Source organism: Calonectris borealis, chromosome 5 (assembly GCF_964195595.1).
Source record: "Calonectris borealis chromosome 5, bCalBor7.hap1.2, whole genome shotgun sequence".
NCBI classification, from domain to species: Eukaryota; Metazoa; Chordata; class Aves; order Procellariiformes; family Procellariidae; genus Calonectris; species Calonectris borealis.
Window position 1 is genome coordinate 4,913,194 of NC_134316.1, and position 19,465 is coordinate 4,932,658.

Here is a 19,465-nt window from a genome sequence, read left to right on the forward strand (position 1 = left end):
GCCGGGCCTGCCCCGTCAGAGCCCGGGGCGGGGCTGCGCGCAGGCGGGGCTGGGGCCAGCCCCGGCCGGCCGGGAGAGCGAGGATGGCGGCGGCAGGCGCGGTGGGGGCCGCCTCACAGCGACTCCGCTCCGGCGGGTGAGGGGAGCCGGGGTCTGCGCCGCCTCACCCCGGCTGCCACCGCGCTCCCCGCCGCCTGTGGGAGCCCGCACACCGGCGGTCGCGGAGGTGCCGGTGGCCTTCCTCCTCCTCCTCCTCTTCCTGCCGTCACCCCCGCGCCTCGCCCGCCGCGGGTCAGGCCGCCCTGCCCGGCTGAGGGAGCGACTTGGGCGGCGAGCGGCTTCCCCGGAGAGGGCAGCGCGATCGGCCGCTCCCTCCGGACGATCGTAAGTTGGGGTCGGGAGGAGCCGGGCCGGCGGGTGAGGGCTGAGGCGGTGTCAGCCGGGGTGGGCTGCGTCCTCGGTGGGTGTTCGCTTTTCCCGTGAAAAACTGTGTATGGGTGCATGCCCGACGTATATATCCTAATGTATAAAGTCCATATATATTTACTGTATATACTTATGTGTATCTATTCAATGGCAGTCCCTCAAGAGGCACAGGAATGGCGAGGAAAGCCCAAATGAGGGGCAATGCCCTCCACCCCCCGCTTAGCCTAAATCCCCATTACAGCAGAGCGTTGCAGAGAGGCTGGGGAGTGCTCTGGCCCGAGTAAAGACTGCAGGATCAAACCCATTTGGAGATCGTGATGGTAATTACGGAATTACTCTGTAATTATAGCCATCCCGATGAGCATGCTAGATATAGTTGACAGTGGCTGTAGTTAGGCAGGTAGCGATTGCACTGCAAAAATCATTAAGCTTTCGTGTGCCGAAACATAGGAAGAAAGCATCGTGGTTTATTTCTTGAAGGACAAAAAATGTTAGAGCTTGACATACCTGAAATAAGGAGAAAAAATCAGGGTTATCTGTTTTCCCTTTATGTAGCTTTAACAATCTGGCCCAGTTTATTCCTGCTTCTAAGAAAAATTGCTTCCAGGCAAAACCCTTTTATCTTCAGTTTTGCTCTGCGGCGGAGTTATCAGTGGTTGGGGTGAGCAGAGTGATTTATTTATATTGGAAATGTAGTCGGGCTCTCTATAACAGTCACATTGTTGGTACTTTCATGAATGAGTAAGTGACAGGATTACAAAGCAGGCACGCTTCTTTTTAAAAAAAAAAAAAAATATGCCCAGATTTCATTATTAAACCTTGTGGAAGCTGTGTAGAGACATGTTTTCCACGGGTGTATCCTGACGTGTTTCAGTAAATCGTGATTTCTGGTGAGGATAACGTGTTCTAGCAAAATGTTTTGAGCTGAACCGCTTATCAGATGAGTGGGAAGACCAAGCTATTCTTACAGCAGCCTTATTGCAAGCCGCTGCCTGGGACGGAGACAAATGCATGTCAACTGTATTTATTTTTCTTTACTATTTTAATTTGCAGAAACTCTCATACAAACTGCACCTAAAATATCTTACAATATAAAAGCCGTTTTAAGTTCAGTTCTATGTAACAACTAAATTCATTGTCTGGAGGTGCTACCTGCTGGGATAACTCTTTGAACGGCATGGGAAAACTGGGGGGAGGTTTTTCGGGGGCTGGGGAGATCCCATGGTCACTTGGCCAAGGGACTGCAGACCCAGTGGCTTTGTCACATCCGAAGTGGCACGGCATCAAATGCAAGGTTATTCTTTAAATCCGGTTGGGAACTCAACCTGCTGCTGACTTGATTAATAGGTGTAAGCGGCTGGCTGTGAGCAGAGCAGCAGGGCGGGAGTCGGCAATCATGCTGCTCTCCTATTCGGTTTCTGGGTGGAGCACGAAGTGTTGGTCATGGACCATAAAGCATTTACTGATTTAGTGCTGCTGCGGTCTGCCAAGCGCTGCGTGCGTCTCTCCTTCAGCACATGAGCAGCGTTTCATTAAAGCAGTAGATACGAACAGCCCGCACCTTTGGCACCTGCTTCCAGATCACTTCTGCCTCCTGGGTGTGAATAAAATAGCCCCAGTGTCGGGGCTCCTCCTGCAGTTCTGGGGGTATACAGACCCAAGATGAATCAAGGGTATTTCCAAGTAAGAAGTATTGTAGGTTATAATTGGTATCCTTAGACAGTCATTTTCTTTTGTGTGTGTGTGATTATTGCTTTAATTTGCTGGAAAGGCCTCTGGAGTCTAGCTTAGGTATTTTTGGACAGTATCATAAATCAAAATAAACATAGTGAAAACTGAAGAAAAATAAGTTAAGACAGAGGAATTGGGACTTAATGTTATCCTTAATAGGTTGGGCTTTTTTCCAAAATAAGTCAATAACAGCTCAACTTCAGTGGAAGGTCAGGTTTTAAAATGCAGTCTTGCAGCCAAAATCTAATTGGGCGAAATTAATGAAAACAGCATGTGACCGGTGAGAATTTTTTTAAATAACTTTTATGTAAGTTAAAAGAAAAAAGACAAAGTACTCCAACTAATTACGGATTGCTCTTCTCTCTCAGGATTTTATCAGCTCTAGAAGAATATCAACTTCTATAACAATTCCAAAATTGATTTGTTGTTCTTTGTGTGAGTCTCTTTTCTTGTTTAATTAAAGGCATAATACAGTGATGCTTTGGCTTTTGTGAACTTGGACAGAAAACTTTCAAAGTATTTCCTTCACTAGAAGGGTCGTGGAGGGTGAGAGCACCAAAGAGGTGGTGGGATCTCCATCCTCAAAGGTTTTCAGAACGTGGCCAGGCAGTGCCGTAGCTCCCCTGAGCCCATGCTGGCAGCGGTCCCGCTCCAAGCGGGCGGGTGGGCTGGAGACCCCCCACCCTCTGCTTCTTCATTATACCAAAAGGGAAGCAGCTTGATGAAGAGGACTTGAAGGTACAAGGGCTACAGGCAAGGGTCCAGCAGCTCAGAACATAAATATCTAGTTAAAGCAGTTCAGTATTTATTGAATACATAAAAAAAAGCTCTGTCTACGCTTATGGTTTTGATTCTGCTATTGGAGTTATTGGGTGTTTGCCACTGATTTAATTAGACATATGGTGAGGCTGTAACTGTCTTATCACAGTTGTTGATTGCAGCCTACCTCTGGCTAAGATGTAGTATTGTTATTGCCTCCAAATAGCTGCTAGATATTGCTTTTAGTTTGGGCTTGAAGTCTCAGTGTTGAGGCATCAGCGCTTGAAAGAAAAAGCATCTTGTGCAGCCGTCTGCACTCCCCCCCTCCGCAGCCTGGCAGGAGACGTGCCTCTGGAGGAGGGAGCCCTGCACATTATAAAAACAACAACAAAAGCCACCCAGCTCTCTGCTTGTCCTCAGGGACTGTAAGCTGTGACAGTGTTGGATAACCTTGAACTACAAGCCGGATCCTGTGGCCTGAAGTGAACTCTGCACGTTGCTTTATCTTTGCCGTTTGCTTAGGCAGAAGAGTTTCAAGCATAACGGTTTTGTCAAATCTGCCTGCTTCTGAGATGCCTAAGGTATCCTCTCATAGAAGAAGGCTTTTGTAGGCAGAAGACTAATAATATCTACCAAAAGCATCTCAGAACTGATGCATGTAAGCTGCACAGTGCTGGACTCCTCCATTTAACCTTGCCCTGTAGGGAAAAGTACACTCCTTGTTCCCTCTCTTTTATCCTTGCCCTCCTCTTCTGCTCTTTCAGTTGTGCTCCAGCCATTAATGGATGTACAGTGCACGGCATTTCCCTTGGATTTTTGCAGCACAAGGAATAGCTGGTTTAGGTGGATAGCCTTAAGTCGTAATACAGCACTGAATGGCTCACTGCCTTTTATGCTTTTTTCTTTCCGAGACCCAAATTATTTTTGGTCCCCATTTTATTGGTAGGGCTGTGAATCATGGATTCGGAAAGATATGAAGGCGTGACCCCTTATTGTAATGCCAAACGGTGCTAGTTGGGCACCTAAATACACCGTGGCCGGTGTGTGTTTTGGAAGGCAGCTTGCCTGCGAGCATGCGGATGTTTGTAGCAGATTTGGAAACCAAGGTTTTATCTCCCGAGTCTCAAGCTGACCACTGAATCATCCTTTACTCATCCTTTACAAGGTCAAGTTCAAACCTGGCTTTAGTAGGATGACATCCCTTTTTCTTCATTTATTCCATGCTCTTTTCACGGGTCTAGTGTTATGTCCAATTAGCAATTACTGCTCTGACGTGGTAGAATTGGCGCCTTGGTTCCAGCAGCCTTCAAACCCCAGGGAAACAGCCTTCTGTGTTGCTGGCTAATGGTGCGTGTCTTACAGCACCACGTGCTATTTCTCCAGTTTAAGTTTCAGGGTTCAGGTACCACTAATGATTCGCGATAGAAGAAAGGTACGAAGTAGAAGGTGCCTTTACAGTTAAATGCAACAACAACCCAGAAATGAACTAAAACACTGAGCTTATTTCAGTTGCAAGGCTGAAGTTAGGAGATAACGGGCCTTTTCAGCACTTCTGGGTTTTGTGTGTTTTGCAGTTTTTAATTGAAAGCCCATATTCTGCGTATTCTTATTCCTTATATGGGCTGGATGTGCAGAATGAGATAATTGAAGGTTTCAAAAGCAATTGCAAATTGTCGTATCCTAATTTTTAAGTACTTGACTTTGCAACTTCAATGATATCTCTCTGTCCAATTAAAAATCCCATATAGAGAGAGTTAATGTATTTTACCACAGGATGAACCTAGAATATTTTTTTTGTCTTCAGTTACTTCAGATTATCACCAGGGTAAATGAGATTGCTTTCTTTCCTCCTTTTTAATTGTGGAGAAAATTCAGTGCTCCACCGTAGTTGTTTCTGGATGAAAAATATCAAAAAGCAATCAATGAATCTTGGTCTAAATAAAGGTGTTTTGGGTCTCATATGCAAATGTTGCCTTTCTCCTATCTGCATTGCATCCTGCAACGTTTTCACTGAAAAGTGGTTTGCAAAATCCTGAGAGAAGAAAAAGAAATCTTTATTTTAATCTTTGATTTGTAATTGCTGGAGTATGGACCCTGTTCTGTGATTCTACCTACTGGTACCAGTGAGGTACTATTCCTCTAGATTGCTCTAATGCCAGTTTTTTTCAACATATTTGCAATATTTAACCTACCTTACCCTCATTCTACATTTCTGCATCTCCTCCCTTTCCCTCACTTCCTTTCCCCCCCAGCTATCAGGTTGGTAGGTTGTAAATAAGAATGCAATGTCAAAAATTCCTGGGTGAAAGTTACATCTGGGATGCATTTGGCCCACAGATTGCATGTAAGCCTTTTGGCACGGCAGTCTTATTCTTCTACTGAAAGCAGAGGCTAGAACTCAGCCTGCGCAGCCCCAGGGGACCGCAGAGAGGTTGTGTCATGCTGGCTAATCCTGATGATGAGAATGGATTGAATGGAGAGAGGAAGTGGATGCCCTTTTCTTTTCCTGCTTAGTATTTACCATGTCAATTAGTTTAAAAAAAAAAACAAACAAAAACCAACACAACAAAAAAACCCACAGCCAAAAAAACCCAGTGGAATAAAGGAGCTGTACATCGTTTTTGGGCGGTACGTGATGGGAAATATTTCTACATTCTGCCATGCCTCAGGAGAGTATAGCATACATAACATACTGCTATCTATGTATCTTGAAAAAATTCTGGTCTACTTTCAACTGAGTAATCAAAAGAGGATTTTTTTTTTTCCTTTTCAAAACGCAACATTCAAAAGCAAACCTCTTATCTATTTGAGAATTCAATACACTTTTGGAAACAAAAGAGAATAAAATCAGCAACCGTAGGTCTCAGAGCAACACTGATTTCAATAATGTAAACTTTCTTCTCTAATGAGTAATAAGCAGTTCCATCTTTCATGGCCTTTTAAAATTGCTTTTAGTAAGGGACTGGATTTGTTTTAATCCTTTTCAGTATGTAAAGCCCCAAATATTTCAATCCCTTAGGGGCTCAGTATTTTCTAGCTCCCTTTGAAAAGGCAGAGGAAAACAGCTTTCAGAAATTGATGGAATCTGTGACTGATATAATTTAATTTTTTTTTCTCCAGAAAGTGACCCAAAAGTGTCAGTTAAGAAAAAGATCTCTGGCATCCCACCCTGTGGATTAGTAGCAAACAGGCATATCATCTAGGTACAGTAGCTCTTTGTACTCTGACCTACTTGTTTCTGTTCTGGCTTTTTCCTTCTTGAAAGGTTATTTGGAAGAGATGCAGAATTTGCTCAATAAACAGCTAAAGCAGTAGCACCTGCCACGTGAAGCGCTTCCCTTTAAAATGGACCTTAGCGCAATAGGATTGCCAACACCTAAAACTGTCTCTTATGCTGCATAGTCAGAATGGATACTCTAAAAACACCTAAGATGGTTTATTCCTGGAGGATGCTTTTCCCAAGGAAGAGTTAAGAGAGCCTTGTCAGGAATCAGGCCGGTATTTGTGGGGTGTACTAGTGAATTCGGCTTGATCGTATTATTTTTACATGGTTAGCAATTAATTGTCGCAGTTGTCCTGTATACACCTGCATTGGTCTTGTGCTGTGTGCATGCATAACTGCTAACTTAGCTGTGTTTTCTTTTTCCTTAGATATTTCCAGAACGTGCCTCAAGGAAGCCTCCTTATGTAGAAAAGCCCTACAAGAAAAATACAGTGCGCTTTCTGGCAACCTGTGAAGCAAAGCTGTCAAAATGGCAGAAAATAAGGACAGTAATATTAAAAACGCAGACGTGAGACCCAAAAGCAGCCGGAGCAGAAGTGCGGACCGAAAGGATGGTTATGTCTGGAGTGGAAAGAAGCTCTCCTGGTCTAAAAAGAGTGAGCACTGTTCTGACGCTGAAACAGCAAGTGCTGCAGGAAGATCGGGGACTAATTTAAGGAGCCAAGAGAGAAAATACAGCTGCTCGTCTATCGAGCTGGATCTAGACCGTTCGTGTGGTCACAGGTTTTTAGGCCGGTCTCTCAAACAGAAGCTGCAAGATGCTGTGGGTCAGTGCTTTCCCATAAAGAATTGTAGCAGTCGGCACGCCTCAGGACTGCCATCAAAAAGAAAAATTCATATCAGTGAGTTAATGCTAGATAAGTGTCCTTTCCCTCCGCGCTCGGAGCTAGCTTTTCGGTGGCACTTGATCAAAAGACATACAGCCCCTATAAGCCCAAAAGTGGAAGACTGGATAATTGCTGATTTATCCCAGCATGAGGAAAGGGAGGATCAGCTGCGAGACGATGAGATTGCCAGCGGGGGAACGGACTCTCCCTCCCAGTCCTGTGAGTTTACCGACAGCGGTTCCTCTAGGGGTGATTCGAAGTCTGAGTTGGTTACAGGTAAGGTGGTAAGGAGCAGTAGAGATGAGAGCGATATGGACTCCGACGATGAAGTTATAACACTGTGCACAAGTTCTAGAAAAAGAAACAAGCCCAAATGGGAAACGGATGATGAGCTGCTACGGATGGAAACGCCTCCGAAATACCATACGCAGATTGATTATGTCCACTGCCTAGTCCCAGACCTTCTCCAGATCAATAACAATCCCTGCTACTGGGGAGTCATGGATAAATATGCAGCTGAGGCGCTGCTAGAAGGAAAGCCAGAGGGAACGTTTTTGTTACGGGATTCTGCCCAAGAAGACTATTTGTTTTCTGTGAGCTTCAGGCGCTACAGTCGTTCCCTCCACGCGCGGATAGAGCAGTGGAATCACAACTTCAGCTTTGATGCCCATGATCCTTGTGTCTTCCATTCTCCTGACATCACGGGACTCCTAGAGCACTACAAAGATCCGAGTTCCTGTATGTTCTTTGAACCGCTTTTATCCACTCCGCTAAACAGGACTTTTCCTTTTTCTCTTCAACATATATGTAGAACAGTTATTTGCAACTGTACAACTTACGATGGTATTGACGCACTTCCCATTCCTCCGTCGGTGAAGCTGTATCTGAAGGAATATCATTATAAGTCGAAAGTTAGAGTACTCAGGATTGATGTACCAGAGCAGCAAAGCTAGAAAATATTTTTATGAAAGAATGCAATTGGCTCTAAACAGACAAATAGTATCTTCAGTCTTTCTTCCTTCTAGGGATTTTTTTAATAGCAATTTAATTTTTTTCTTCTTTTTCTGCAGATTATTTACCACCCAAACTAGCCTCTGTCTAAGGCTTCTTTATCTCAATGTACTTTGAGTCTTCCCAGCCCTCTTTTTTAGAAATGATATTCGTTGTGGGCTTTTGGTACTGTTCCCAAACTAGGGTTTTACGGAATTTCAGGTAGGCTTTCTGGTATTTCTATAGATGGATAGTCTTTAGATCTAAAAAACCCTAAAAATCAGTTTTGAACTTGATCTGTCTTTTATATTGTAATTTACATATGTTGCTGACATGTTTGAAATAATGCACTGTTAACTAAAGATTGACTCATCTGTATTTTCTGCATTTCTTTTAAAATGAGTGCTCTAGCCTCTGTGTGTATGTATGTATGTCTGTCCGTATCTAATACAGTAAATTCATCAGTCTATTTCTAACATTACTATTCCTAGCAAAATGAAGTTTGAAAGAGGATATGATCTTTCTATAAATACATTAGGGACTAAACACTGGGGAGGGGAAAAACAATTCACGTTAAGGGCAACCCTCAGTAGAGGAACAAACACGTATAAACTGGTCGTGAAAAGATTTTGATTGGAAAAGAGGAAGGCTCGTAATCGTCAGAGCAGCGGGGTTCTGGAACAGCTTTTCGTTTTGTATAATAGCAGTGAAAAGCAAACTACTCATAAACTGGGATTTGATCAGTGTCTGGAAGGGATAATGATATAGTTACTTACGATAGATGGGACTTGGACTTGGTAACTCTATTTCTATGTTACTATTTCATTATATGAAATACCCAGTTTTCACTGTAGGAGCTGCTGCTTCTGAAATGACAAGGCACGGAGTGGGAAGGTGAGAATGAAGATATTTCCTTAAAAATCTGCCTATTAAACTATCTGGTCTTGCATGGTTGATCCTGAGGTGATAATGAGTAACTTTCTTTCTTTGTTAGTAGGAGGGTTGTTTTTTTAATAAGTATAGTTTTTTAAAAAAAAAAAAAGTCTGCAGATTTTTCTTGCAATGTGAAGCATTTGGTTGAATGGCCTCCTGCCAAATTCCATGTACGAGAAAACCATGCATGGATAATGCTCCTAAAAGCTTTACTTACATTACATGGATAGGCAGATCTGCTGCTGAATTATTGGTGAAATCCCAGTGAGACTCAGTGGATCTGGGTTCGGGCAAGAAACTCTATTGCTTTCCAGGCTGGCCTCGGGGTGCTGCTCCAGGAGGAGCAGGAGTGACCTGCAGTTCTGTTGTCTTCGCTTGTATGTGCTTTATCTCCTCTCGCAAAACTGGGCCCAGAACCACTCTGCCAAAAGTATGCGAGATGATGTAATTGTAACTACAACAACCGCACTGTTTCCTCTTCTTTGATCGCAGCGAGCATTTGTATCCTCTTGAAATGCTTTTGAAACTGAGACCCCAAGCCTGCACATTACAAATGTGTTTAATTTCATGCATGCAAAAGATCTTATCAAAAATCAGCAATTACCCGTGTGTGTGAGGTTATGCATGTGTGCAGGCTAGAAGCGGCAGAGCACAGTGCTGTAGAGTCTCGCTCCCAGATTGTAGACTAAGACTAAGCAATATTTCTATTTGAATCTTTTAATTTCACCTTGTACAGAATCCTACGGATTTGCGGACATCAAATCCATCCTGCAAGCTGGGTACTCAGGAGTTACCAGGGAAGCTTTGCCACGCAGCTCCACTGGGGACCTGCTACCCTGCTCTTGCCCCCCCCAAGCAGAGAATAGCCTTTCCACTAAACTGCTGTCACTGTGATGATATAAACAGATTTCCAGGGACATCTGCTTAGAGACCAGCCCGTTTGTTTTCACTGTGTTTTAAATAGGTTTTGAACCAAAGTCTCCAGGGAGAAAATGCTAACACATCAATCTATCGCATTGCACATGGATGAATACGCTACAGGACAAACTCTCAGCTGCTATAAATCAGCGTGGCTTTATTGATACGCTTATAACAGCTTATACCAGCTGAGATTCTCCCTCCTCCATATGCAAATCATAATTGTATGACTGATGTCAGAAAAATTACCCTTTTTTTCTGTAATCTTTTCCTTGTGCTGCTTCCATTCAACTGGCATTGCCTTTTGCATAAACTGTATTTTATCAAGGACAGCTTCATACTAGTAATCTATTTTTCCCTCTATCTATCACTGCCATTTTCCAAATACAAAGTGAGGGAGCAGCAGGGATCATCTTTGCTCTGCTCTTTTACGCTGTGCCCGTTGTGGTGGAATGGTGGCCTGTGACTTGCGTGGCTGCAGTACGAAGTAATAGTATCTGGTTCAAAATCTGACTTCACAGAGTGACGTCAGAGATATCTGCAGTCTGCTTGATTAAAATTCTCTTTCAGAAACTCTTAATTAGGGCAAAAAGCTCATAATTTTAGATAGAGATTAGTATTATTATTACTTTCATCGCAAGACCACAGAAAATAGATTTCGACCAAAAGTTGTACTTGCTTTGGAAGTTAGCGAAGGCCACCATCTCTTTCAAAATCAGCAAGATTTTGTCCCTGCAAAATGAAAGGCCATGAAAGAACCTTTTTTGTGGTATAGTTCCCCAACGCGCTGTGTTTTCAGTGTCGTTCTGTATGCAGCCTACATTGTTTTGACATTTGTTGATGTATCACTTACCCCAAAAATGTCTTGAGCACTCCAATTTTAGGAGACCTATATAATACCGCAGTCGGGGGAAGAAGGTGCGGCACATAAAAATAGTGCCTTTGGACTGTGGGCCAGTTAATTGCATTTATTTAGAGAAATCATATGTAGAAAATACTGATGAATGGGTTTTTGTGGAAGTTCACCCTATTTTTTCTTGTTTTATTTGTCCAGATCATTGATAACCTGTGTGACATTTGTACCTAATGACAGTGAGTTGTGTATACATGTGCAGTCTGTGAGAGAAAGATCCATTTCATGAAGTATACATTTTTTTATGAAACGTGAGAACTCAAAAGGTCTCTTTTGCTTAAATCCATGTACCCTTTTTTCTCTTTTTTCTCTTTTTTTTTATAAGCTTTGTAGAAATTAACTGGTTTTACAATATGCCAAGAATTGTCATCCTAAAGTTTTCTTCCCGCTGCTGTCATTAACAGTCTTACCAGTGCTGCTCACTCCAATAATACTTTATAACACCTTGCATCTGAAGTATGATCCAAAGATCACCAAGTCTTGAAGTTCAGTGTTGAAGCCCTCTAAAAAATTAGCCTCAGAAACAGGGTAAGAACTTCCATTTTCTAAGCCCAAGCTCTTGCAAGACAGAGATCCCAAGTTCTTCAGGATGAAGATTAAATGCGGAACAAGGAAAGGTACGGAGATGTGCGGAAAAACACGTGCTCAGGACTACGCAGCAAGTCAGTGGCTGAGCGAGGACATAATCCAGAGGTGACCCTGGCCACAGCCCCCCTGTTTTGGGGCACCCAGCCAGCTTTGCATCAGGAATTGTGTTGGCATGACGTGGTTTGTGTTGTTTTGAAGGCAGTTCCATAGGAGGACAGTAGAAACATGGAGTATTGAATCAGTGTGAACAGCTTCTGGTAAGAAAAAAGATCTGATTTTGATAAATTATTTTTATATAAGCGGGGGGAAAAAAAGGTCAGGCTCTTGATGCACGCTGGGCAAACTACATACACAAGCTATTTTTACAGGATGGTTTAAAAAAAATTAAACACTCTTTCCATTAATTATGTTCTCTGGAGTTTGCTTTTGCCTGAAGTGACTTTTTGCAGCTCTGTAGTAATGTCAGTTGTTAGCCCAGTGCCGTCAATACAGAGCAACTTCAATTCCATCAGAATCATTGATGGATTTGGGGTAGTTTGTATGTCCGATAATTGGGAGTAAGTACACATTTCTTCTCGATTTTCCTATTCTCAGCACTTGTCTTGATGAAATCCAGGGCACATTTGGAACAGGATATGTGTATCTATAGTAGCATATCCAACTCTAAAAAAAAAATAAACCAGTGATCATAATTTAAATGCTTTCCTTTTAAAGATGCTGGTGTGTTTCCAATACAAAGAAGAAATCCTTGTATGGTGCAGTCATACATGGCCTTACTGTAAAATTCACATGCTCTTAAATAATTAAAAAGGGGGATACTTTAATTTTGAAAAAGGATGCTGGAGGAAGGAGGTTAAAGGAAGCTTTTAGTCATCTCTAAGGTTAGATTTATTGATCTAGTGATCAATCCCTTTCTCTTTCCTGAATTTAAAGCTAATGGGAGACTGTGGTCAGAGATGAGTGGCTTTTAGTTAAGGTTTTTGACTCTTATAAATAATACAACAAATGTCCTAGTAAGTAATAAGAAATAAGATACTCGCTCATTCTTTTTAAATAGAACAAATGTGGCAAACAAGACTCAGCTGTAATTTTTGAAGTCATTTATTAGACAAATTGCTCTTCTCTACTTCTTTTACAAGAGAGACATAAACCATTATATTATTTATTCATGAATCATAGCCATTAAGATGATAAATCAAATTATCAGCTTCCTGTCTCTCTTCGGTTTTAATCATTTTTTATAGTTCATGCAATATAAAGACAGCTTCCTTCCTATGAAACAAGAGACCTTCAGAGACCTTTTTATTGTAAACGTACATTTCCTTCTCATTTTTAAGTATATCCTAGTGATTTTCTCTGTCAATTTTATCTGCAATAAAAATCCAATAAGGAACTTGTACATTGTTCAATATAGCAAAGTTGGCTATGAAGTAAGTGATTTTGCTTAACCTCTGAAATAACATAGTGCTGGAAAATGCAGTTAAAGGATTTTTTCTGCCACCCCTAAATGTGCATGATAGTATCATACATTTAATAGAGACAAATCTTGACACAAGCTCACATACTGATAGCAGGACCTTTCTCAAAAGGTTTAGTAGGAGCTCTGCAGTAGTATGACTTTTTTAATACATTGAAGCTTACTCTTTCTGCTATATCCACACGGCCAGTATGTCCTTGCTTCTTCCCATAAGGTGGGAGAGCTAAGGTTACTCTCGGCTGCGAGCGTTTCACGCATCCTTTCCTCGCTTGCTTTCTGTCTGCATCTGTCTGGTTCAGCATCTAAAACAGCGGTAGGACAAGCCGCACGTGACGTGGTGTGGGTGGAGAAGTTGTCCATTCAGAAAGAAATGCACATTGATTTCCATTCCGTTAGCGGCAGCTAACTGGTTTTAAACTTGATTGTCCTTGTTAAATACTACTCTCAGGAAGCACCGATGAGGTCAGAGTTATCGAGGATGGAAGAAGAGCCTCTGTCTGCATCATTAGAAATACTCATCTGTGCTACAGTGTAAAAATCAATATTTGTTTACTCAACTCTATGAATAATAGAGTTTCAAACGTAAATATATAATTTATGCATCTAAAATCTATAGTATGGGGCTGATGTGAGTTGCAATAACTTCCCTCTTCCCTACATCCATTTTAAAAATCCCTTGGGTGTCTGAGTGATACGTTATCTGGCCAAAATGCGTCCTCAGCCCAGGCTCCCCGCAGGCAGGTCGTTACGAACACCTTCCTGCGGGGATCCCTGCAGGGTTAGAAGGGACTGCCAAGTGCCCCGAGGATGTCCTCGCGTGGGTACTCACAGTTATTTTATTGCTGGGGAGAATCCCTTGAACGGCGTGTGTTTGAGACCGGTCAGAGGGATGTCTGGATCAGAGAGCACAGCTCCCGTGGTGGCCACAGCATAATTAAAAGTCATAGCGGGCTCATTAGCCCATTAAGGATGTCTGGCCACTGTAGAGAGCCAAAGCCAGAGTTCCTCTGCTAAAGCTGGTCCTTGTGACTACGGGTCCCTCTTCCCCCACCAGTGCAGAGATACGAGGACTGTCTGGCGAGATGCAAGGGTGACCGCCTTGCGGAGCAGCTGCCGCGCAGGCAGCGGCAGCTCCACATTCCCACCGTGGTGGTGGATGCCTTTTTGCAATGAGCATGCCCTGTAAAATCCAAAAATGTTTGTCTCCCGGTCTCCTTCGTTATGCTTGTGGCTCTTGCATATCAAAGTGGTGCAGCAGGGAAAGCACTGGCCTCATGTTACGTACTGTAACCCAACAGCACAAAGCCATTGCTGGGAAGTACCAACTTAAAGATTTGAATCCAGCTTCGAGGTAGGAGGTCCTATTGGCTATCTGGGAGCTCTTCCATCTTATTTTCCTTATTTTTCTTTTTATTTCTTTGAGGGGGGGAAAAACATCTCAGTTATTTCTTAAGTCTCATGTTCAGCCACTAGCTAAGAGCATCTCTGAGTTTGTCTCAGTTGAACGGGTTCATTGCCAGACCTTTTTTTTTAATGCGCATCAACTGGAATAGACTACAGTCCATTGCTTGTGCTAACGTGGGATTTTTTTGTTTAAGGAAAAGGCTGGGTTTGTCCTTCGTAGCAGTTATGTGATCGTATTTCTAGGTCAGGTCTTTATGTGTAGTCACACGAAGTTTCAATTTGGACAAAACACCCAGTAAGGGTCTTGATGCTTGATGCTGTTATGATGAGAAAGTTGTCTAATCAAATTTTGTTTCCAATTAAAAAAATTGGATTAGCCCTCAGACTGAGACCTTTGCTGTTATTTTTAGTCTACAACTAATGAACCCCTGAAAATAGAGTGTATAATGAAAATACGGTGATTGGTTCTGCTGGGATGGTTAGGAAAATACATTAGCGGATCAGAAAGGGTAATAAATCTTATGTCACAACCTTCCTCATTAAACTAGATAATTTGAAATTGCCTCTAGTGTATTAAACAGTTCATTATTTTGTAGGGGAGCAACACGCAAGACAAAAGAGTAGCGTTCTTTTAATTGATATCCAAAGCCTGAAAAAAGAGATCAAGCAAATTTAGTCAAGAAAAATCAATCTGAACACTGGCTGTGTTGCTATACAACTTGTTCGGAGCCATCCGAAACGTCACGTCCTCCGACCTAGGGGAAGGAGGAAAGGTCTCTAGAGGGGGAGAGAGGGACAGGGGGAAGGGAATAGCTCTACTAAATCTGACGTAGTGTTTTTCTTCACCAGCACTGTTGCAAAATTAGATAATTTCAGATTTGTGGATATTTTTTCTGATGGTTTTAGCACATGAGAAATGAACAGCCCCCCACACTTAATTTCTTTATCTTATCAGCACCTTAGTGTTATTCCAGAGGCATCTCTTGCTTCAAACAGGCAAAGGGTGCTGTCAGCCCGAGGGAAGGGTGTCTGCAGGAGCACGAAGCATAACCTGAGTGGGAAATTGCAGCAAGAAAGGGGAATTTGGGGCGACAGCTGAAAGGAACCCAGTGCCGGGGTGCAACAGAGACTTGTCTTTGTGTGGCTGGCTATGACCTCTCATCAGTAGGAATGGGAAATCTCCACCCTGGTGGTTTTGGCAAGGAATATCTCTGTGTGATCTTCAGCCTCCCCAGAAATTCTTCATTTTTCAGGACACCTTTGTCCTGGCAAGCTGGAGGCTGCGAGCGAGCTGAAGGCTTTTCTTGTCTGTCTCTTTACAGCAAAAATGCTGGCATTAGACTAGAAGATGCCCGAGATCTCGCTGCCGCCAAGGTAACACAGGGTTGGCAAGGGGGACATCCTGTCATTTTTATATTCCTGTCATTTTTATACTCTTCGAGCCAAATTATATCTTGGTGTGATGCTGCTGGCTCTGCTATCCTTGTACACAAGGAGTCTTGGTGCTGTGCCCAAAGAGAGGGCAAACGTGAAGGGGAAATAGGAGAACGTTTTATCGGGAAAGATATATGCAAAGGTGGCACTGAGTAGGAGGGTGTGAGTTTGAGTAAGCCAGCCAGATGAGGCACTTGCCCTTTGTCTCTTTTACGTTGATTCATTAAGAACACCCACATTTATTAAGATAAGCCAAAAAAAAAAAGTTCCCTGTTCGAGCAAATGCCTCTTCCCGAGTCCTCCTCTCCTCCAAGTGAGTCAAAAAAACCCAGCTCTCGCCCCTTCCCAGCCCGCCTTTCTCACGCATGAGCAATGCTTGGTTTCTGCTGGATATTCCCTCCTGACAGGATCTTCTGCTACCACAGGTACGATCTGTTGGTACAAATTACCTGAGTGGGCGGCAGATTCTTGGCTAGACAAAAGACTAGCCAAGGAATAAAAGGATTCTTTCTTTCACATGTGCCAGGGGGATGCACTGAATACTTTGATATTGTTCTTCTTTTAATAGCAAAAGCGCAAGTAAATAATCCCTTGCTTCAGCTGATGCGCTCCTTTATTGTGATTCCAGGCAGACGGGATTATTGAGGGGGAAGGGAAGGGGGAGGATGGAAGGAAGAGGGAGGCAGGGAAACTGGGGAACCGGAGTCGCCTGTTTCCAAGGGCTTCCCAAGCCAAGCGTTCTGTCCCTGCTCTTTAATCTCCTGTCCTTCTTCCCCCAGACTGTGATTCCCCCAGATTGCAGTCTTAACTGCTTTGATACCCACACACTGTAATCAAATAGCACTCCCGAAAGCACGTTTTGGAACCCTGCTTGTCAAATGTTTGGCCACGTTAGGGTAGAAATTATTCCAGATAAATTCATTCAACGCTTGATGAGCTAAAAATGGCACATTTGTTATCACACAAATAACATATGGCATTAGCAAATGAAATTTGATGTTGTAGCAGCGTAGCTTATCCGCCTTAACCTGAAATGCACAGCGGTAGGAAGTAAAGCAAAAAGATGATGTACACCTCCGACCATCTCACGTTGGCTGGAGTACTGTCACGAGCATCCAAAATTCTGTCTTCCACTGCCTCTGCCAGCTTCAGCTTCATCGTATTTGTACTCTAATACAAGACTTTTACACTGACTTATCTAGTTTTATATAGAAGCAGAGTAAGTGAATGGCCATGCCAGGCCAGGCCAAAAGTCCACCTAGCCCAGTGGCCCAACAGTGGCCACAAGTGAAGGCTCAAGGAAGACTGGCTCAGGTAGTGGCCGGCCCAATTCAGCAATGGGTGCTTTATTTGTCTCAAAATCAAAATAAGCATTATTAGTAGGGAAAATGTTATGAAGTTATTTTGAATGAGGCTCTAAATGGCTGTGTGCTGGTGTTTTTACAGTCTAAATCCAATAGTGTGTCTTAATTTCTAACAGTAAGGAGATTCATTGCAAACAAGTGACTGCAAATCAGTGAATGAATGAGAGTAGATCTCCACAAAAGTATACTTAATTCATTTGCCAATTACAGTTCATTTTTAATTACAGAAATACATTTTAGCAGGCATGTAATAGATACTTTGTCTAAAAGAAAAGTAATTTCTAGCAGTATCAGAGCTAACCACAGTTCTGGCTATTAAATCTTTGCTGCGAGGGAAAGAGTCCATTCATTTTTTACTGCACTTCAGCGTAATCGTTTTGGAGTCTGATCCTGCAATCCATGCTACCTACTTGTTCCTTAGAAACAATTTGTGTGATTAGGAGCTATTCATAAGTTTAAATAACATTGCGCTTATTGTTTTTACCTCCTGTTACTTCATTAAACCTGCGGTTCAAATAGTGGAGCTGGAGGAAGGTCTCCTGTTTGGGGAGTTGGTTCTTTCTGCTATTTTGGCAGCACATCTTGTTGTTTTCCCAGAATGTGTTTAGCTAAAGTAGCGCCGAGGAAGGAGTGTGACATGGCCCAGAACAAGACTGGTTTTCTCAGGTCACCAACCGGCCTGGACCCTGTGACGCTGGGCTGAAATATTACCGAGGAAGTGTTATTCTTGTTCGTTATTTGTCTTGCAACAGTAGCGCGATACTGCTAACCTCAAAACTACAACAAGGAGGTGCTCCATCTCCCAAAGAATTTCAAGTTCGAGCATAAAATGGGAAACAATATATGAATAGAGGGGAGGAGGTGGAGGGGAGCGGGCTCTGCAGCAGTGGCACTAACCAAGTCTGGGGCAGCAGTCATGGGATAGGGAATCAAAGGACGGGAATTTCCCGGAGGACGAGCTCCTGCCAAGCCCAGCAGAGGCAACGGGGGACCTGGGAAAGCAGGCAGCTGCAGCGGGGAGTTTGCTGGAGGCAGTTTTTAAGTGCCCATTCTGCTAAACTGCCTCCAGCACAGCCCTGGGGAGCACGAAATAACAAGGCAATTATGTCCTCAGATCCCTGTGATATTGTTAGAGTGGAGCCCAGCATGTTTTGCAATGTACTTTATCACAATAGCCAGTTCCTTTTCTTTCTAAATGGCTGTATAGGAGAATTATTTCTGCTAATTAATTAGGATGCATTCACCCCGCGGGGGGGGGGGGGGGGGCGGGGAAGAACTTACGAAATTCTTCACATTCAAAATCTGTTTCTTCAGACAATATTACAAACATTTACAGGGAGTAGCGCTTACCCCCAGGCAGGGAGAACTGAGATAACGTATAATGCTCACTCATACAGCCCGGAGCTGTAAGACTCTGGTCTGGCATGGAGGAGAACCGCCCAGCTGCTGGGAAGACTCAGGATGAAGTTCTGATGCAGGATTTCCATGAAAAAAATCCAGTGCCGAATCAATGGGAACTCCCCAGGGTAAACCTGCACAAAGACAAGCCTGTCACCCAAATTCAGCTGGGCTGAGACTTTCTCATCTCAAACTTCATACAAAAAGCCCCAAAAACAATGAGGAAGCTTTGAAATTAACTGTGGATCAGGCTCATTCCAAACCTTCCGTTATCTCACTTCCAATTTATCACTGAAATGTCTGTAATTCTCCCCAGGGAGACTTTCTAGTATTTAAACAGCTACTACCCTGCATAATTTCTTCCTGTTTTCATAAGAGAGAAGAGGAACTGAGAACATTATGCTAAATGCCTCAAGACTCCAAAGAATAGAGATTTTCATGGAATTTTCTGGATTTAGTATCATTGCTAGGGATGTCGCTGGAAACAACCCCAAGGTTAAAAAGTTCAAATGTTTGTTTTCTTTTCTTTTTTTAATGACTCTTGCTTGAAATGATCCCAACTTCAGCTAATTCCAGCCACATTTGCACTTTAAAGGAGCTCTGTCAGCCAGACATTAAAAATATTTAAGTCTCATTTATTTATAGGAATCCTTCATACTTGGGTGACTATTGACTTGACAGATCCATTTGACCTAAAATATGACTAAGAAGTATATTTGCGGTATGTTTATTAGTTAAGAAGTCTTTCCCGGGCTAATCTGTTTTCCGGCTGTACTCTTCCAGCAGGCTGATGGAAAAATAAGACCCAAAGAAGGAAGTGGATTCTTAACAGTGGTCATGAAAACTGCTTTATTCTCAGGGCATTTTTGCACGGCATTAGCAACTAAAAGGCACCACTTCATCACGGCACTTCAGCTATTTGCTGAATCAGGGCCTGAAAGCTGAAGAGAAGGAGGAGGAATGACATGGGTGTTATTCCCACAGATTTTCTCAGAGCATTAAATGACTATTAGCTGATGT

The 19,465-nt window shown here is 42.9% G+C and overlaps 1 protein-coding gene across 2 annotated transcripts; it reads left to right on the plus strand.

Annotated features, from left to right (window-relative positions):
- The first annotated feature begins 41 nt into the window (after positions 1-41).
- Positions 42-11,772, plus strand: SOCS4 (suppressor of cytokine signaling 4). Of its 2 annotated transcripts, none has more exons than XM_075150783.1 (2): positions 42-384; positions 6,568-11,772. In XM_075150783.1, the coding sequence occupies exon 2, from the start codon at positions 6,669-6,671 to the stop codon at positions 7,977-7,979; it is 1,311 nt and encodes a 436-aa protein (XP_075006884.1). In that variant the 5' UTR covers positions 42-384; positions 6,568-6,668; the 3' UTR covers positions 7,980-11,772. The 2 variants fall into 2 exon arrangements, with proteins under 2 accessions (XP_075006884.1, XP_075006885.1); XM_075150784.1 differs by lacking the exon at positions 42-384 and adding an exon at positions 6,096-6,119.
- The last annotated feature ends 7,693 nt before the right edge of the window (positions 11,773-19,465 follow it).

What these genes read in the sequence shown, in the direction of transcription:
- SOCS4 (XM_075150783.1), top strand. Translation starts at nt 6,669, where the DNA reads ATGGCAGAAAATAAGGACAGTAATATTAAAAACGCAGACGTGAGACCC.